This window comes from Pinus tabuliformis, chromosome J (assembly GCF_031772625.1).
Source record: "Pinus tabuliformis cultivar Carrire ecotype Pingquan chromosome J, CPIR1, whole genome shotgun sequence".
NCBI classification, from domain to species: domain Eukaryota; kingdom Viridiplantae; phylum Streptophyta; class Pinopsida; order Pinales; family Pinaceae; genus Pinus; species Pinus tabuliformis.
This window is the reverse complement of record NC_142295.1, coordinates 1584429656-1584451366: the sequence shown is the minus strand read 5'-3', so window position 1 is coordinate 1584451366 and position 21711 is coordinate 1584429656. Positions and strand designations below refer to the sequence as shown.

The following is a 21711-nucleotide window of genomic DNA, read 5'->3' as shown; positions in this document are numbered from 1 at the left end:
CTGACTGAGTTCCTTGATTTGCATTTTGGTAGCCTCTGCTAGAAACATGAGTTTTAGGGTTTTATTTTGTTGTGTGTTTCCTCTTCCCAGCCTTGCTATCTCAGCATACTCCTCTCTAGCTCTCTCCCTTACACTTCTCCAAAATACACATTGAAGAATGAATATGTTCTTTGCCTTTTCTCCCCTTTTAAGCTTCATTAGGATAGGAAACCCTAAACCTATTGATCAAGGGCTAAGATTAGATCTCAGCCCATGAGATCAATGGTGGAGATCATTTCCCTCACTTGATCCCCTCTCTCATGTGGTCCCCCTCCTTTAATGAACTCCTAGTCACTTTAATATGTTTTGTACCTTGTACCTGTTGACACCTAATCAGAGGGATTGGGTGTACAGTTGTAATTAATGTAAATAAATAATAGAGAAGATAGAGAATCATCGGGAGATGAACCAAACAATCACTCCCTCTTGTATATAATAATGAACAACCTCAATGAATAATATGAGTTTTGATTTGAGCAGTTACCTCCTGGTCTGACATGGTATCAGAAGCAGGCGCCATTTTTTGGCTTCCTTTTTAATTTGTAACTCCTATTCTATTTTGCCTTTGTTTTGCATCTTTTGCAGGCTGACATTTCTGTCATATCCCTGCGAAATCTCATTTATCGTTTAATACATTCGTTGAAGTGTGTTGCATTGGAGCTAGTTGTTGAAGCCGAAGGTGTTGTAATGACTTGAATTTCCTCCTGCTCTGAGTATGGTATATATACCCTTTCGCGTTGAAGAACCATATATCCTTTTTCGTATTCACATGTATCATTTTTCGTATTCCCTTGAGCCGGATCTCAAGTATTATAAACCCATATATATAAATCGTCAAGTCAGCTTTTTAATCGCATATTGCAAATCTCTTGCCCCGATTAATACCACTACATGTTTGCGATGCGATCATATCCTTCATTAAACCAATGTTTTACGACTCCGACTCGGCCGAGGATCGACTGCGACTCCGACTCCGACTCGGTAATGACTCGGCCGGCTCGATTTCAATGACTCGGTCGTTGTAAAAAATACATTAAATATTTATTTTTTTTATAAAAAAACATAATTTTAAATATTTTAAACATAATTTTAAAGATTTTCATTCATGTTTCCAAACACACAGCATTATAATATAGATGGAAGACAACATATGATCAAAGTAGGCTCATGAACCAATCCATTATATCAAAATGGTACCCAATGGCAATACATAGTCAACTGTCATACATGATCAAAGACTCAAAACAAAATACAAATAACCAAGGAGGCTAGAAATGGCCTCTACAACAAAAGTAAACTGTGATGGTGACCAGACTCCAATACTAGTACTACTGGCTAGTAGCTACTGCCAGAGGAGCCAAGATCATCTCGACCAATCTCTGGATCATCATCATCAGAGTCAGACAAGGGGCCCCATGGCTCCTCATCATCATCATCGTCTCCAACTGCAACTGTAGAAGTGGTGCCAGTACCACTAGCAGGTTGTGCAGCAGATGCAAGCTGAGATAGAGTAGATATGCAGCTGCGCTTCTGTCGTGGCTGAGCAGAGGAAGCACCTACAACTGGAGTCCTACTCCTTGCTGGCTGTGAGACTGAGGCTGGTGGATTGGGATCTGCATTCAACTGAACAGGCTGAAGTGGATGTTCAAGTTCATCAAGATCCTCATCAGGATCAAACTCTGGTGGACGACTCTCCACTACCCAATCTGATGTTGGATAAATGTCTTCCAACACAATGGGATCTGAATCAGGTCTTTTTTTCAGCAATTGGTTCCGTCTGAGCCGAAGGTTGTATTGGACAAAAACTAGATCATTCAACCGTTTTTGCTCCAAACGGTTTCTCTTCTTTGTGTGAATCCTCTCAAAGACAGACCAATTGCGCTCACACCCAGATGCACTGCAAGTTTGACTCAAAATACGAATTGCAAACCTTTGCAATTGAGGGCACTGGCCACCAAAGGCCTCCCACCATTGTGCTGCAAAAAACATAGGAGTGTAATGAATTATGAGTTAGATGAAGGCTGAAGCTCAACAAAATTACAAATTATATCTAACTTTCAAATTATAAATGATTTAACAAACTTTAGTCTTTAATAAAAAAAGTAAAACTGTAAAACCATTAAGAAATTGAAAATTGAAATTTTTGTTTACCTGGCTCATCTGCTTCTCTTGCAATCTTTGCTAGGTTCTTCCCAAAGGTACCTGTTGCATTGCTGAAGGATGTGACCTGTTGATGTATCTCCAGCTGATCAGACTCCGATGGGATCATGCGTTCAATGCAATCAACCAGTCCATCTCTGACCTCCCCCCTCAAAGCTCCTGACTCCTTAGCTTTATAATGATACCGTGGGTTCAAAAAATACCCAGCTGCATGTATAGGGCGATGGAGTTGATTGTTCCATCTTTCATCAATGATTGCCCAAATGGGCCCATACTTTGCCACTCTATTTTTGTATGCTGTCTTTATTTGCTCCTTTGCTTGATCCATAGCCTCATAAATGAAGCCCATAGCCAACCTTTCCCCATCCACCAACCGCAACACCTTAACTAGTGGCTCAGCAAGCTTCACAATCTCTGCTGCCTTTCTCCAAAAAGTTTCATCATGGACTTTCCTTTTCAATTCTTTGCCTTCTGGTTTGTTATACCAATTGCTTTGATTCCATTCATCACTGGAAAACATCTTTTGCAAGTTTCTATGTTGGGAAAGCATAGATTGCAATGTCAAAAAATGTGTAGCAAATCTAGTGATGGCAGGCCTAATAATATCCTTGCCTCCAGTGTGTTTCCTCATGAGACTCAAAACCAGTGTATGATTGTAGATAAATTTTGTTATGCTTTTGGCATTATCTACAGTGTTTCTGACCCAATCTAATTTTCCAATATCCTCAAGCATGAGGTCTATGCAATGTGCAGCGCATGGGGTCCAAAAGATGGTCTTGTGTTTTTCCTCTAACAGTTTACCAGCAAGAACATAGTTAGAGGCATTGTCTGTGATGATTTGAACAACATTAGCCACCCCCACATCCTCAATAACCTCATCCAATAGCTGAAACAACAAGTGGCCATCTTTTACCTTATCAAATGCATCAACTGATTTTAAAAACATGGTTCCCTGTGGGCAGAAGACAAGAAAGTTTATGATGGTACAGTTTCTTTGATCAGTCCATCCATCTGACATGATGGTACACCCTGTTCTTGCCCATGAGTCCCTGAACTCTTGCAAATACTCATTAATTTCTTTCTGCAAACGAAACCCCCTTAGCTCTTGCATAGTAGGGCCTTTGAAGCCTTTTCCAGCAGCATGTATGGCATCAAACATAGGCTCATAATATGGTGAACGAGCAGCATTAAAGGGGATATCAGCATCATACCACCATCTAGCTATGTAGTCACAAGCAGTCTCCCTCAATTCTTTCTTCCAATGGTCATCTAAAGTGGGCTGAATTTGACCTTTACTAACTTCAGGACCATGTGCATCTGATGGAGAGGAGGGAGTGAAATAACTTTTGATAGTCACATCACCCTTTGTCAAATTCATTCTACCCTTTCCCTTATCTTGAACAGAACCAAAAGAGGGAGGAACATAACGGAAAGGGTTGGATGCCTCTGTTTGAGGGATAGAGGAAGAACCCTCAAAATCATAGTGGGGGTTGGTAGCCATCATTCTTTGTATCTCCCTCTTCCTCCCAATTTCAGCCTGTATCTCTTTTTGCCTAGCCTTATCTTCTTTAAATTTCTCAAAGCTGGCCAACAAATTCTTTCTAATGTCCTCAATTTCTGATGAGGGACATGCGGTAATTTGGCCTTTAATCCCTGCCAAGTGTTGTTTCAGCCTATTAATCCCCCCAGGACCTTCCTTAATTTTCCTATGGCAAAATTTGCAATGCATCTGGCTATCAACCATTTCAACATATGCCCAAGCAGGATCTTTTGCTCTAGGTGCCATTTTTTGACTAGGAAAACAATCTGAAAATGAAAAAAAAAAAAAAAAAAATTTGATTCAATGTTCATTTATTTGACAAAAAACACTCTCTAAGCTTTCTTGATATGCACCTAAAATTTACTAAACAAAAACAGATTTATAGAGGTGGAAAAAAATACCTCTAGGCACAAACTGCCTCGTCAAAGCTTGCTCCAAGAATCAGCTCCTCAATGCTGCTCCAAATGGCTACCCAAGAAGCTCCTCACTCCAGCTACAATGCTCCTCCAAGACTCCTCACTGCTGCTCCAAAACAAGCTCAAGAACTGCTCACTAATTCTCAAAGAAGACTCTCACTCAAATGCATAAGACTGCTGTGAGTGAATGAGAGCATTTGGTTGTCTTAAATAGGGTTTGGGAGGGGGAAATGGACCCCAAAAGCATTTAACAAATTACAATTACCCTTTAGAATCCATTAACTGCATTTAACTTTTGCAAAAATCACATAAAAAGTGAAATTTTATTAGCTGTTACGCTGCCCAGCCGTCCCTACTTTGACTCGGCCGAGTCATAACGGACCCGGCCGGGTTGACCGAGTCACATATGACTCGGCCGAGTCATTGGATGACTCGGCCGAGTCATATGTGACTCGGTCAACCGAGCCGGGTTTCCAACCGTTTCATTGCCCAGGCCATCGACTCGGTTCGACTCGGCCGAGTCAGAGTCGATTCGGCCATTTTGTAAAACAGTGCATTAAACCCGCTCGGACACAGTTCTCGAGGTTTCACTTTATCTAGCTCGTTCTCCACCGTTGATCCCAACCTCCAGATCCGACGGCTGACATTGATTTCGGGGGGGACCACTTGCACGGCGGTTACATTCAACATTCACCCGAATATCAGAGTCTGACTGTAGCTGTAGTTCTTTTGTTTCTTTGTATGGCAGAGATGAATGACGGAGATGAGCAACGGAGATGAGCGGGGGGATTCCTATACTAGATCAATCTGTGGAATCTCCTTCTAAAGCACTCTCTCCCCTACATGAAACTCCAACAACGGATGATACTTTGAGTGATGTGATTGACAGAATTGGGAGACTCAATCTTGATTCAGTCCCAACTCAATCAATGGAGCAGCCTGGACCATCTGAGAAAGGTCCCCCAAAGTGGCTGACAAAGGCACTTGAAAGTGTTCATCCTGATGAGGTTGGAAAGACAAGAACTAGAAATTCAAACCGGAAAAATGGAGGTAATGTAGATGATTCTGATTCACCTGTTGATATGGATGTTTCTTATGATTGTGAATTCAATTTGTCTATAGATTTTGAACCAACTTCCTTCAAATAAGCTGCTTCTTATGATGAATGGAGAGAAGCAATGCAAAAGGAGTATGATGCCTTGATAAAGAATGGCACTTGGAAGCTGGTTGATCCTCCATTGGTAACTAAACCAATTGGTTGCAAGTGGGTCTACAAGAACAAGTATAAAGCTGATGGTTCACTTGACAAGCACAAAGCCAGGCTTGTGGCAAAAGGTTTTGCACAGAAGGAAGGGGTCGATTATGAGGAAACTTTTGCCCCCGCAGCAAAATGGGCTACCATCCAGACACTCTTTGCCCTAGCAGCTCAGAACGGTTGGAAAGTCCATCAAATGGATGTAAAAACTGCTTTCTTGAATGAAGATATAAAAGAAAATGTTTTATGTCCCAGCCTGAAGGATTTGTTGTGAAAGGACATGAACATAAAGTATGCAAACTTGTGAAATCCTTGTATGGCCTCAAACAAGCACCACGAGCCTAGTATGAAAAACTGACTGAGCATCTTCTGAAACTCAATTTCAAACATTATGATCTTGATGATGCAACTTTGTTTGTCAAGACACTCTTTGCCCTAGCAGCTCAGAACGGTTGGAAAGTCCATCAAATGGATGTAAAAACTACTTTCTTGAATGAAGATATAAAAGAAAATGTTTTATGTCCCAGCCTGAAGGATTTGTTGTGAAAGGACATGAACATAAAGTATGCAAACTTGTGAAATCCTTGTATGGCCTCAAACAAGCACCACGAGCCTAGTATGAAAAGTTGACTGAGCATCTTCTGAAACTCAATTTCAAACATTATGATCTTGATGATGCAACTTTGTTTGTCAAGAAATTGGCAAAACAGTTGTATATCTTGTGGTATATGTAAATGATCTTTTGATAACAAGGAACAATGAAAGCTACATTGCATCCATAAAGAAGGAATTGAAGAAAGGTTTTGAAATGATTGATTTGAGCTATGTTCATTACTATCTTGGTATTGAAGTAACTCAACATCCAAAGTCCATATTCCTTTCTCAAAAGAAGTACATTGGAGATCTGTTGAACAGGTTTGCCATGACTGAATGCAATCCTCTGACTACTCCAATGGAACAAAACTTAAAGCTCACATCCATTGAAGGAAAAGAATTTCAGGATGCAACAAAGTATAGACAGCTTGTAAGAAGTCTCAACTACCTAACTACTACCAGACCAGCCATTTCGTTTGTTGTTGGAATCCTCTCCAGATTTATGCAAAAGCCTTGTGAGAGACATTGGTCTGCTACAAAAAGAGTTCTAAAGTACTTGAAGGGAACTCAAGACTTTGGAATCAAGTATACACAAGTGGGCGACTTCAGCTTGATTGGATACTCTGATTCAGACTTCGATGGAGACAAAGAAACTTGGGTATCTACTTCAGATTATGCTATGAGTCTTGGATCAGGAGCCGTCTCCTGGAGATCACGCAAACAATCAGTTCCAGTAGATTCCACAATATAGGCAGAATATGTGGCAGCAGTTGAGGCAACAAAAGAAATTGTGTAGCTCAGGAAAATTCTTGAAGATTTGCAAGTAAAACAAGTACAATTGACTCCACTCATGATTGACAATACCTCTGCAATAAAGTTGGCCAAAAACCCAAAGTTCCATGATCGAACAAAGCACATCAATACTAAATATCATCTGATTCGACATCATGTTGAGGCCAAAACAATCCATCTCCGCCATTTTTCCACTAATGAGCAAATTGCAAACATCTTCACCAAAGCACTTGGAAGAGAAAAGCTTGAAAGATTCAGAACGATGCTTGGACTCACCAACATCCCTTCAAATTAAGGGGGGGAATGTTGACACCTAATCAGAGGGATTGGGTGTACAACTGTAATTAATGTAAATAAATAATAGAGAAGATAGAGAGTCATTGGGAGATGAACCGAACAGTCACTCCCTCTTGTATATAATAATGAACAACCTGAATGAATAATAAGAGTTTTGATTTGAGGAGTTACCTCCTGGTCTGAGAGTACCTTTTTCTCCTCATAAGTCAACTTTATATTATAAAGCAACTTTAATATTAGAAATTACTTTAGTACTTTTTTCTCATAAAGTTACTTTAAGGCATAAAGTGACATTAATATAAAGTACCTAGTACATATACCACATAAAGTGACATTTTCCTCATGACTTTAATATCACTGATAAAGTCACATGCCAAAAAGGTAATTAAAGTGTCTTCCTAGGCAAAAAAGGCTAATGCACTAGGAAACACCTCATTGGTACCCTTATATTTTTAACAGTTACTTGCTGGAATTATTAACTCTTGCATGCGACAGAAACAAGAAAAGCAGTCACACAGTGCACAATTATTTCTGCTCTTCTAGATCAGTTCATCATTTAAAATATCTTCTGAAGTTTGAACTTACAAAAGCTCCCTTACAGGGAAAATGACCCTGAGAAATTAATCAAACGAACAGCAAACCTAAAAATTTCACTCTACACAAAAATTGAGGCAACCTAGTCGACAATCTGTGCAGTTGTACCAAATCTGTATGGCCTACTCTACTGGGTTGTACTTTTGTTCTTCTCCTTGTTGTTCACTAGCTACTTTATCCTTGTTGAATACTACTGAAGCTCCTTACCAATGGCTGAAAAATCAGATATTTGATTTTCTCTTTCATTCACATAACTTGTCAAATGAATTCTTTGTGTGTCTTTGTCCTTTGCCCTCTCTTTCTTTTATAACTTATACATAAGCCAAAAATTTAATCTTCAACAATTAAAATCTAACCATGAGATCAATGGCTTTCTTTTAATTAAATCATTAAGTGACTCACTTTAGTCACTTTATTAATTAGATGTCACTTTATTAAAAAAAGTTTACTTTATTAATTAATTAATAGAATGAACTTCTAGAAAAAGCATGGGATATATTTAATGATGATTTCCATAAGTAGAGACCCTCATGAAAACACTTGTCTGAGCTACAAACACTAACACCAATGGAACCAAACCCACGAAAATCTAGCACGATCATCCGATGACACCATGGCAAGTTGCAACCTTAACCTAGAGGGAGTCTCATATAAGACTTGCAACTCGCCTACATCCTCTCACACTATCAAATATAGTATCCTGGCAACAAGACCATGCCCAATGGTACACATGTATTAGGGTTGGCATCCACATGGGGCCGGCATGTATCTATTTGAGAAAAAGGAGGTCATGAGACCCAACTGCATCACGAAGCGTACCGGGTGAAGACCAAAACACATCATTACAGTTTGAGCGACCAATGGAGATGGTGGAACCAGTGTTGCGAAAAATCGTGAGTTTTTACCTGAAACGATTAGATCGGCGATTTTTTCATTTTGAAAAAATCACGATTTAGTCCTGATTTTTTCCCAAAAAAATCTTGATTTTTGTATTTTTTTATTTTTTTTGTATTTTTGTATATTTTTTAATTTTGCCAATTTTTTCCCGATATTTACGACTTTTTCCAATTTCAGACCCTCGGCGATTTAATCCCGATCGCGATGTTCGCAACATTGGGTGGAATGGCTCCCCCTAAAATAGCTCCCAGCTGAACAAGACTGTCAATTTCCCCAAGGGCGAGAGTATCCTTAAGGGTCTGAATCACGGATGACAGCTTTGAGATCATTAATGATTGCCCACTTCCCTTCTTTCCACATAGATGTGACCTGGTCACTAGATAACTTGAGCTTTGCCTATTAGGATTTGGTAAGGTCATAATCAAAAAGATTTTCTATGTGGTCGGAAGAGAAATCAGTCTTCTCTTAAACCTAGAGGGCTCTAAGTCAATCTTTGAGAGTCCGAAAACAAAGGGAGAACATGGAGTTGAGGCCCATCCATGCATGCTTGAGGGTGAGGTCCTTCAGATCTAGAGTGTCATCAAGGAAGTCGGTGCCTAACCATAGGGGACCAGAAGGGGCGAAGAGAGTGGGGAGCCCACATACTCTGAGATTGAGCTCTCGAGCTTGGCAGAGGCATTCATCATTTAGTTTTTCCTGTACTACCACCTTTTGACCACAATAAGCTGGGGAGGTTGCTCCCTTTTCTGCACCACTTCAACCCAAGAATTAAAGTGCTTTCTGATGTATTTCTGTCTCCAATTTAAAACGGCCTGCTGTGATTTCATCTCTTACAATAAATTTTTAATGTTCAGAAATTTTTTTTGGAACACAGAGGAATCTTCAATTGGTTTTTGTAAATGCAAGTTTTCTTGTGTTTTCATTTCAAAAACCAGCTGCTTGAGGTCTATTACTTCTGAATGACCCCCTTCTGCTTGACGTCTATTATTTCACAGTATCCTCAAAGCTCAAATCCCTCAGTCACTTTTGTAAAAAGAGGGTTAAAAAACCCAAAAGCCCATTATAAGGCGACTTTCACAGGACAGACCAATAATTTCCGTCAACACGATATAATTGGAAATTTTCACAACAATTTCAATTTATCAGGATAATCTCAGCCAATAATATCGCCTTTTTAAATTTACCATGATATATCAAAATGACAGCGATATATTGCTGAGAAGTGTAACACTGATGTAGATAGGCAGAAAGGTAGGCTTACATAACAGGGATGGCAATTAGCAGATATTATCTGCAATCACATGTACCACTTAAGAACATCTTAGATGAAACCAGAAAAGGAATCAACTCCTCACACCCTCCTATTAAAATGCATCACACTTCTCTGAAAATCTTTGATATGTTGCAACTTGCCCTTCACTGTTCACTCTCAGAAAAATGGCTTCACTATTCACAATGTCAACTGTGCCAATATGATTTAGCTTTCATAAAGAAACAAAAAGAAAACCTGAGTTTCCAGCCAAAAATTGCCCAAAATTTCTGCCTATCCATAATGGCTGGAAACTGTTATACAGTTTCAAAGCCCTTGCAGACATGTCCAAGTAGCAGTTTCTATGTCGGGAATGTGTTTTCTATAAATAGAAACCCACTCCGCACCTGCCAGAAATTACTTCAATATTTTCTACAATCATTTCAACAAACACATATTTCATTTGGCAGAAACATGTATTTCAATGTGAAGTGTTATTGTAGATAAACAGGAAAGTAGGCTTATGATAATAGGGATGACAATTAGCATCGATCATCAGTAATCACATGTACCAAATAAGAAAATTTTACATGAAAAGAAAAAATTCAACTCCTCATACTACAATAAAAAAATAGAACATAAAAAATATGAAGATGCCAATAGATAGATTTATATACCAAATGTGTAAGTAACAGGTTTACGATAACGGAGAGAACGGCCTGAAGATGGTCCTTGAGAGGTTAGAAAGCTATCAAGAAGCATAGCTTGTCTGTGTTGCTTTTTCAGCGCCTTTTCCTTTATCTGTCACAAAAGAAAGTAGAAGAGAATGGATCTGCTTATACTATACAAATTAAGACACAAGAATTTTAATTGAAATGTTAGATCGCCAAAAAAAACACATACTCTTGTAGATTTGAACTTGTCTTGGTGAAGATACATAGAGAAAAGGAAATGCAATTGGCAGAAAAACTTGTCTAGCAAAAGCAACAAATCTTACTGTTCGTATTTAATTCATTTGTGTTGAACTTTACCTTCTGGTTTCTTTCAAGCTCTGGAAGAATATCATTATTAAGTTTTTTTGCAACCCCAGCTTCCATCTTATTTCTACTTGACGCAAGTTTTTCCTGCACATTACATTTTAAAAGACCAAGTAAGAAAAAAATCCACAAGTAATTTCTTGCAATCTCTAGCCTGATAATAGATAATAACCTATCCCAAAAAGTCATCATCCAATGAAATGCAAGAAGAAAACAAAATTTATGAAGAAGAGATGCAGAAAGGAAACTGTTAGAAATTCATGAAAATCCTAAAGGAGGGTACTATGTTATGACCCTAAGGGGGGCATATATTGGGTTAAATGTATAGCACATATCGCTTAAATGTACATGTAATGTGTAAATGTATATTTACTATAATCGACCTAGTGTTGAAGGAGCCACAGGTGCAACGTGTGAATAGGTATATATAGAGACCATGTAGACATTATGAAGAGAAGGGATTCTAAACAATGTTAAAATGCTTACCAATGTAGAACTCGCCAATTTTTATAACATAATATAGTAGACCTGTCTTTTACATGTTCTCTGAAGACCAGATTTCATTCTTGAAAAGTAATTTGTTTTTTAATTGAAACCTCTAAAACATAGAAAGATTTACTTAATCAAAAAAATAAATACAAAATGCAAGGACTTCATGTTTTATAGCTTTGTCAAATGATGATCAAGAAGGCTCTCAAGAGGGGCCTAAGGGGGGGTAACCAAAGGAGTCGAGATCAGAGACTTTCAGTAGTAGAGAGAAGCAACCTTTGGTGCAGGAGCAGTCAACTCCTTTGACATCAGTCAGGAGGCACATGTTGTTCAAATTCTAAAGCAAGTGCAGTAGAATACAATTTTCTGCCAGATAATTACTTCCTAATGATTTTCAAATAGTATTTTCACTGAATAATTATACTCAAAAAAATCTCAATAGTAAATGCAGCAAAAACAGTAAGCATCATAGAAAGATAACCATGCACAATAGAGACAATAATTTACCCTGGGAAACCCAACCTTGGGAGAAAAACAGGCAAACTTTTCTCGAGGAGAAATTGTCTTTCAGCAAGCCTTACAAACCAGAATTTGTCTAAAAATCTGTGCCAATATCCAAGTCAAAATACCAGTCAAACCTGTTCAAAACAGTTGTTGGTCAAACCAGTCGAACAAATCAGAAGTCAACTCTAGTCAACAGCCAGATCGAACTGACATGTGATCAAAATTCGGCCCTGTGGTCAACTCTAAACCTATAGTTTTTGGTCAACAATCTGCACATGCGGCCGCAGTCAACCCTGCAATAAATTCACACATGCAATCAACTTTCAGCCCTGGTTAAATCTCAATCAAACAAGATGCGATCAACTTCAGTCAAAGTAGCCCAATCAAACAGTCAACGTTTCACATGTGCGACCTCCAAGATGTTGGTCAAACTCAGTTGTATTGCAGTCAAACTCTTCTCACATGTGCGGCCAAAACAAGAGAGATAGAAGATTTTAAAAATGATCTCCAACAGATTTCTCCTTAGTTGAATCTCTCATTCAATTAGAAAAGATCAATGAGCTTGCTATGTTGATTGATTTGCCTCTCACATGCCTATCTATTTATATAGAGCTCTAATGTTGAGTGGACACCCATAGAGATGGCTCTTCACCCCCTCACTTACGGAAACTACATGACAATTCAACGTTAAACTAGAATCATTAACCCCACTAATGGGTAAAAGACCCATTAGATAAACAATTCAAACCCACTCTATAAAATAGATCACTCCACCTTAGAGCTAGCAACGTGAGTACCATGGACCATTGACCCCTAGCCAAATTAGCATGGCCCCATGGGTGAATATATCATTCTCCCCTACGCAAATAAGCATGACTCCATGGGAGGATGTCTCCCCCTGGGCCATCCACCCCTAGCCAAATCAGCATGACCCCATGGGTGAATGTATCATTCTCTCCTAGTCAAATCATCAAGACCCCATGGGAGAATGTCTGCATGATTCTGCAAAAAAATCAACACTCCCTCTCGGCAAGGGTGACATTCTACATAATTCCAAGCTTGTCTCTAACGTAAACAAACTTTGTTCTAGATAGTGGCTTGGTGAGAATATCTGCAATTTGCTTGTCTGTGGATATGTTTTGGAGCTTCACTGCTCCCTTTTGCATATTGCCTCGAATGAAGTGATATTTGATCTCAATGTGCTTCAACTTATCATTAAATATTGGATTCTTCAAAAGCATAACACAACTTTGATTATCACAATGTATCAAGGTCAACTCTAGCTCCTAATTAAATAGCCTTGCAAGTAGCTTCCAAAGCCACATTATTGCTTCCTGACTAGCGACACTAGTTGCAATATACTCTACCTCAGCTATACTGAGCGTGACAATGGTCTACTTCCAGCTAAACCAGGATATCATAGTTGATCCCAAGCTAAAGCAACAACCCCAAGGTGCTCTTTCTATCCTCTGCACTCCCGACCCAATTAAAATAAGTATGTCCCTGCATCCTCACTTCACCACCTGAGACATATCTCAAACCACATCCCAACTATACCACGCAAGTACCTCAACACATGCTTTGTTGCAACCCAATGCACATGCCTCGGCTCAACCATATACTAGCTCAGGTGCTCACTACAAACCAAATATCTAGCCTAGAGTTAACCACAAACATCAAGGATCGAATCAACTACCTGCACATCGTAGGATCCATCAAATATGAATCTGAAGCGGAATCACTCAGCATCTTCAGATTTGTCGTCATAGGTGTAGCCATGGACTCGAAGTCCATCATGCCAAATCTCCTCAAAATTTGAACAGTGTACTTCCCTTGTCTGAGGAAGATCTCATTTGATCTCTACCACACCTCCAATCCCAAGAAATAATGCATCAAGCCCAAATCCTACATCTCGAGCTCCGACAACTCCCTCTTGCACCCGACAATGAGCCTCTCTGCCCCAGTAAGGAACAATTCATCACATATAGCACCAGGATCAAAGGATCACCATCAACAACCATGGAGTTAAGGTCAAGATCTGCATCACTCTTGGTGAAGCCCAAACTCATCAGGTATACATTAATCCTGGAATACCATACCCTAGGTGCCTACTTGAGTCCATACAAAGCCTTATTCAATCTGCAAACATGTGACTCCTTCCCATGTATCTCAAAGCCCTGAGGTTGCTCTATGTACACTTCCTCCTTAATCACACCATTAAGGAACACAGTCTTTACATCCATCTGATGTAACCTCCAACCCATAACTGAAGCAAGAGAAACAATAGTTCCGATAGAAGTGTACCTGGCGACTGGAGCAAATGTCTCCGAATAGTCCACTCCCTCCTTTTGGAAGAACCCTCTCACCGCCAACCTCGCTTTGTACTTCTCAATGTTCCCATTTGTCACATGCTTGATCTTATACATCCACTTTGAAGTCGCCATTGACTTCCCTTCTGGTCACGAAACTATCTCCCACACATTATTCTTAATGATGGACTGATACTCCATCATGGCATCCTTCCAAACTTGTTGGCCAACTGCCTCCTCATAACTGGAAGGCTCAGAATCAATGACGTGACTCATCATTGCCATATAACTCGAGAACCTTTATGGTCGTCTACTCTCCCTGAAGGTACCATAGGGAGTTACATACCCTTCTACATCCTGCAAAGGGTCACGAAGCCATGCCTGCCTCTTCCTGGTCACAGCGACATCTCTAAGTAGATATATTGGCTCTGTTGGCTCCTCTTGATAGGTTAAAGGATGATCAACTGGAATAGAGGGACCTGTACAAGGCATCCTTTGAAGCCTCTTGCTCCTCACTATTAATGTCCATATGGGAATCTCTAGAACTCCTGAAGGCTACCTCCTCATCAAACGTAACAACCCGACTAACCTCAATCAAATGTTGTCTTGGAATGTAGATCCTGTAGGACTTCGAAGTCTTGTTGTATACCACAAAAGTACCCTTCTTCCTAAAAGGTTCCAAGTTCTTCCTCCTCTCCTTGGGCATGTGAATGTACGCTGGACAACCAAAGATCCTCAAATGACTAAGCTCTGGCTTCACTCCTGTGAATGCTTCCTCGGGAGTCTTGTCCTCTAATATCCGATAAGGGCTCCTATTTTGAACATAAATAGCTATGTTGGATGCCTCTAGCCATAAGAACATGGGAAGATCTCGATCATGAATCATCGCCTTCACTGTTTCCACAATGGATTAGTTCTTCCTTTCCACAACCCCATTTTGCTGAGGGTTGTAAGGAATTATCCACTCCCTCTTGATCAATGTTTTAAAACTCCAACTCAGGTTAGGGAACCGACCAAGGATCGACTCTGACTTCGACTCTAACGGTTTGACTTCAATGACTCGGTCGTTGTAAAAAATACATTAAATATTTATTTTTAATGAAAAAACATAGTTTTAAAGATTTTCATTCATGTTTCCAAACACAAAGCATTAGAATATAGAGAGAAGACAACATATGATCAAAGTAGGCTCATGTGAAGAAATTTCAACCCCCACTTCGGTTATCAGTTTTCCTTATCACTCCATGCATTTAGTTTCAAATCCAAGCATGATAAAAAATTCTAAAATCTGGAAATGATAATATTTTTTCTAAAGACACAAATTTAGATATTTCACAACTGCTGAAATTACAGAAATAAAACACAACAAAATTATGACACCACAGAAAATAACACAATGATTTTTTGTCAATGTGACCCTGGAAAAACCCTCTACAACTCTTGGGGAAAACCAGTTTGAAAGCTCTTCTTTATTTCTGAAAATGCTTTTACAGAGAAACTGAAATACACAGTAAAAATTCCAGCAACCACAAATTACAACTTATCTCGATTTTCGTGCTTGAACTCCACCTCGAAAATCATGCCAATCAGCAAACAACCAAAATAGAAATTTTTACAGCAATAAAACAGCATTAAATGTTGTACGGCCATCCTCAAAAAATGTGCCCGAAACTTGCTGTCCCTATTCCTCGATTTTTGTGCCTTTCTCATGTTGTGCGGTTTTTCCTTGGGATGCGTGCCAATTAATGTTGCTGCCCAAATTTGCTGAAATGTCTTCTTGCTGCTCTCCTTCACTTCCTCACTGCTCAGAAATTTTCTCTTTGCTTTCTCTTCCCTTTCTCTCAAATGCTCATGAAATAATGAATTGATTTTTTCCTCTTCTCTTCTCCTTTTATTCTCTAAATGACCTTTTGGGTTACCCTAAGATCTAATGGCTGAGATTCATTTAGATCTAGGGATGAGAATAAATGTGCATTTAATTCTCACTTTCTATTTTTTAACTCACCCACTTAAATAAAAACCCACTTAGCCTTTTATTTTCATAGTCACTTTTTCACTTTCTAATTCTTCATTCACTTTAATAAAGTCACCTTTAAATTAGAATGTAACTTTACCACTTATAAAGTCACTTTTATATTAAATTGACTTTACCACTTATAAAGTCACTTTTATATTAAATTGACTTTACCACTTATAAAGTCACTTTAGGAGAAAAGTAAAAAATAAATTTGGACACTTTTCCCTCGGCCAAAGATCAAAGCCTTAGGGAACCACTTGTCCTCTGGTACCCAAATTTTAACACTCCCTCTTACCGAGGAAAGTGTTCCTCACCACTCCCATCTTGTCTCTGAAGTATACATGCTTGCCCTGTGGTAAGGCTTTGGTGAAAATGTCCGCTACCTACTCATTTGTAGAAATGTACTCAAGCTTGACAGCTCCCTTTTGGACATAGTCTCTAAGGAAGTGATACTTGATCTCAATATGCTTTGACCTGTCATGAAAAACTGAATTCTCCGTGAGTTTTATGCAACTCTAATTATCACAGTAAATTATTGAAGGTCTCAATGCCTGACCAAATAGACCAAACAACATCTTGTGAAGCCATATGGCTTCACAACTAGCCAAACTAGCAGCCATATACTCTACCTCCGCTGAGCTCAATGCAACTGACTGTTGTTTCCGGCTGATCCACGACACAACTGTTGAACCCAACCCGAGACAACACCTAGAAGTACTCTTCCTATCTGAAGCACAACCTGCCCAATCTGAATCCGTGTACCCTGCCAGTCTCACTCCATCACCCTATCTATAATCCAGACCAAAATCCACAGTCCCCTGCAAGTAACGAAGAATGTGTTTTGCAGCTACCCAGTGCACTCTCCTAGGCTCACACATGAACTGACTCATAGTGTTAACTGCAAAACATATATCTAGTCGAGTGTTGACCAAATACATCAAACAGCCAATCAACTGTCTGTATAGAGTAGGATCCACCAACTCAGAATCAAAAATGTCAAGCTTCTCCCAGTTAGTGATCATAGGTGTAGGCATGGGTTTGCAGTCCTCCATGTGAAATTTGCTAAGAATATCCACAATGTTCTTCCCTTGTCCCAGGAAGAAATACCACACCTCCAATCCCAGAAAATAATGCATCAAGCCAATATCCTTCATCTCAAACTCTAAAGCAAGATCTCTCTTGCTGCCCTCAATGAGTCTCTTTGCACCAATGATGATAAAGTCATCAACATACAACACCAGAATGAGAGGCTCCTCACCCACCACAATGAAGTATAGGTTTAGATCAGCCTCGCTCTTTGTGAAACCCAATTCCTGCAAGTATGTATCAATCCTCGAGTACCAAGCTCTAGGAGCTTGCTTTAGGCCATAGAGTGCCTTTTTCAATCTGCATACATGGGACTCCTTCCCATGCACCTTAAAGCCCTGCAACTGCTCAATATAAACCTCCTCTTGAATGAAGCCATTGAGAAATGCGGTCTTCACATCCATGTGGTGGATCTTCCAACCCATCTCTACTGCAATCGATATAATGGAACAAATAGATGTATACCGAGCTACAGGAGCAAAGGTCTCCTCATAGTCAACTCCCTCTACCTGTGAGAGCCCTCTCGCCACAAATCGAGCCTTGAACTTCTCGATGTTTCCATCTGCAGTATGCTTTATCTTGTAGAGCCATCTGGAAATAACAACTGATTCACCTTCAGGCCTCGGCACTACCTCCCAAACATCGTTCTTCATAATAGAAGAATACTGCTCCATCATGGCCTCTCTCCAGACCTGCTGGCTGGCTGCCTCCTCATAACTAGAAGGCTCAGAGTCAACAATGCTTGTTACCAATGCCATGTAACTACAGAACCGTTTAGGCAATTTACTCTCTCTAACCTGTCTCTTTGGCCCAGCTACTGATGTGGCCTCGCACAAGGTATCTTGAAGCCACTTGGGCTTCCTCTTCCCTGAGCATACTTCTCCCACCGAAGTGAAAGAATCCTCATCATCATCAGAAGCCTGAACTCCTGAAGGCCTGTCAACTGACCTCATGCCTGAACCTGTCCCTGTGGATGTTGAAGTACTGTGTGAACTGTCCATTAGTGGACTACCTTGTGAACTGCTCTGTGGACTGCCCTACATGCTGCCCGAAGAACCACCCACCTGACTCTGAGAGCCACTGCTCACTGATGGACCTGACACTGTAATCGATGTACCTCCTGATCCCTGACCACTGGATCCCTGTGACTGACTCAACTGCTCCTAAGGGTCTGGTGACTCTGGATACTCTAACTCCCGTGACCTCCTAAAAGCTCTCTCCTCCTCGAACTTCACATCCCGCCTGACAACCACTTTCCTCTGTGCAGGAATATAAATCCGATAAGCTTTCGAGGTCTCGCTATAACCCACAAAGATGCCCTTTTCTATAGTGGGCTCTAGCTTGGTCCTATTCTCCTTGGGGACATAGGAATATGTAAGGCACCCAAAGATACGAAAGTGCCCAACATCAAGCTTCTTCCCAGAAAAAGCCTCCTCCGGAGTCACATTCCCCAAGGCACAATGTGGACTCCTGTTCTGCAAGTACACAGCAATGTTGCAGGCCTCTGCCCACAAAAATAAAGGTAACCCCTGATCATGAAGCATGGCTTTGGCAGCCCCTGCAATGGATCTGTTCTTCCTCTCTGCAACCCCATTCTGCTGGGGATAGTATGGAACTATGAACTCCCTCCTAATGCCTGCCTTAGCACAAAAATCAACAAACTCACCAACAGTATACTCCCCTCCATTGTCCGACCTGAGGACCTTGATCTTCCTACCTATCTGGGTCTCCACAAGAGCTTTGAACTCTTGAAACCGCTTGAAGACCTCACTCTTGGTCTTCAATAAATAAATCCAGGTCTTCCTGGAGTGGTCATCAATGAATAAAACATAGTACTCATAGCCACTCAAGGATACATGAGACATCCGACCACTCACATTGATATGAATCAAGTCAAGGATCTCGGTCGCTCTGTTGTCACTGCTGGGAAAAGGGGATCTGGCAAACTTCCCCATAGCACATCCTCTGCATACATCAAGGTGATCAGAACTGAAATCTGGCACACCAGTGGTGATCTCCCGCAATGTACTCAAGGCCCCATGATACATATGCCCCATCCTGTGGTACCAAATCTTACACAACTCTGAACTGCTAGATCTGTTATCGGTCCTGTCTCTGGTGCTACTACTCAATGCCATCAGGGGCTGGAATGAGAACTTGTACACCTTGGCATGGCACACACCAATCTCTCTAGCTGAAGAAGCTGGAGTTCCCCTAGGATATATAAGCACCTGCCCTCTCCTGAACAACACATCATACCCTCTATCCTCAAGTGTTGAGACGGATATCAAGTTCTTCTTCATTCCAAGTACATATAGAACATTTGACACTTTCAAGGAAGGTTTGGGTCCCCTATCAAATGTCAATGTTCCCACACCGACTGCTCTAACAATGTTGTCATCACCAAGTACTACCTCCATATTAGTATCACCCTCTGAAAGCTCTGAGAAGTACTCTCTGACTCCTGTCATGTGGCGGGAAGCGCCACTGTCAACATACCAAATGCTAGAAGATGCTCTGCTAGTAGCGGGGAAGGCACACTCCCTCTGAACCTGTATGGCAGGTGATCCTACACTAGTGGCCTCACAAGCTATGAACCCAAACTCCCGATCAAGCCTCTCTGAGAATCTCTCTATCTCTGCAGAAGCTGCCATGGGTTTGTCTTTCCCTTTCTTGTTCTTCTTCTCCGGACACACAACAGCATAGTGTCCCAACTTTTGATAATTCCAACATTTGCCTCCATTGTTGGAAGCTTGCTTCTTTGCTTTGCCCTTCTTGCCTCCTGCTAACAATGCCACATTGTCATCCTCCTCCACTTGTTTCGCTGCCCCAAGATGGTTCTTTCTTACCTCATTTTGAATGCAATCATCCCACAACTTCTCCCAATCGGGAAGGTTTCCCCGTGCAACAATGCCATCCACAAAATTCTCCCAAGTCTTAGGAAGACCATTCAAAGTAATTCTCACCAACTCAGTGGGTGCAATGATCTCACCTACGACTGCCAACTCATCTCTCACTGAAGTGATCTTTGTGAGGTATGTTGTAGCACTGTCAGTCTTAGCCATTTTAATGGCCTTCAGTTTCTCCTTTAGGACCATTTTTCTGTTTTCATTTGAGCTCTGGTAAAGACTGGTCAAGGTTGTCCACATCTCATGTGCATAAGTCTTTCCTCTCACATGAGGAATGACATGGTCTTTGATTCCTTCCAAAATCAATCTTTTTGCCTTAGCATTCTTTTTGTTAAACTCTGCCAACTGTACAAGGTCAGCAGGTACTACTACTGGGTTCTGTGTGGTATTTACCATAATGCCCTAGACTTCTGTTTCCTCAAAGATGCTCTGGATTCTCTCCTTCCATGCACTGTAGTTGTTCTGCCCATCCAACATGTCTTCAACTCTCAAACCCAAAGACGTGTTTCACTGTCCTATCAAACTGAAATTTTCAAATCTGTGGTAAAGGTTTCTGTTTTCTATGAACAAATCAGCTTGCTGTAATTTTCACTTCGTTGTCCCAAACTACACTTTTCAGCCAACCAAGCTCTGATACCATGAAGAAATTTCAACCCCCACTCCGGTTATCAGTTTTCCTTATCACTCCATGCATTTAGTTTTAAATCCAAACATGATAAACAAAAACACAAATTTAGAAATTTCACAACTGCTGAAATTGCAGAAATAAAACACAGCAAAATTATGACATCCACACACAGAAAATAACACAGTGATTTTTTGTCAATGTGACCCTGAAAAACCCCCCTACAACTCTTGGGGAAAACCAGTTTGAGAGCTCTTCTTTATTTCTGAAAATGCTTTTACAGAGACACTGAAATACACAGTAAAAATTCCAGCAACCACAAATTACAACTTATCTCAATTTCCGTACTTCAACTCCACCTCGAAAATCATGCCAATCAGCAAACAGCGAAAACAAAAAAAATTACAGCAATAAAACAACATTAAATGTTGTACGGTAAAACAGCGTTAAATGTTGTACGGGTAGCCTTGAAAAATGTGCCTAGAACTTGTTGTCCCTCTTCCTCGATTTCTGTGCCTTTCTCTTGCTGTACGGTTTTTCCTTGGGATGCATGCCAATAAATGTTGCTGCCCAGATTTGCTGAAATGTCTTCTTGCTGCTCTCCTTCACTTCCTCACTGCTCAAAAATTTTCTCCTTGCTCTCTCTTCTCTTTCTATCAAATGCACGTGAAAGAATGAATTGATCTTTTCCTCCTCTTCTCCTTTTATTCTCTAAATGACTTTTTGGGTTACCCTAAGATCTAATGGTTGAGATTCATTTAGATCTAGGGATGAGAATAAATGTGCATTTAATTCTCACTTTCTATTTTTTAACTCACCCACTTAAATAAAGACCCACTTAGCCTTTTATTTCCATAGTCACTTTTTCACTTTCTAATTCTTCATTCACTTTTAAATTAGAA

General features: G+C 40.3%; 1 protein-coding gene across 1 annotated transcript in view; it reads right to left on the bottom strand.

The window, feature by feature from the left end:
* LOC149233540 (DDT domain-containing protein DDR4-like) overlaps nt 1–21711 on the bottom strand; it is a 99525-nt gene that overhangs the window by 50097 nt on the left and 27717 nt on the right. Inside the window, 2 exon segments of the mRNA XM_089379792.1 lie at nt 10511–10634; nt 10865–10957. Of these exon segments, the coding sequence (XP_089235918.1) occupies nt 10511–10634; nt 10865–10957 (217 nt within the window).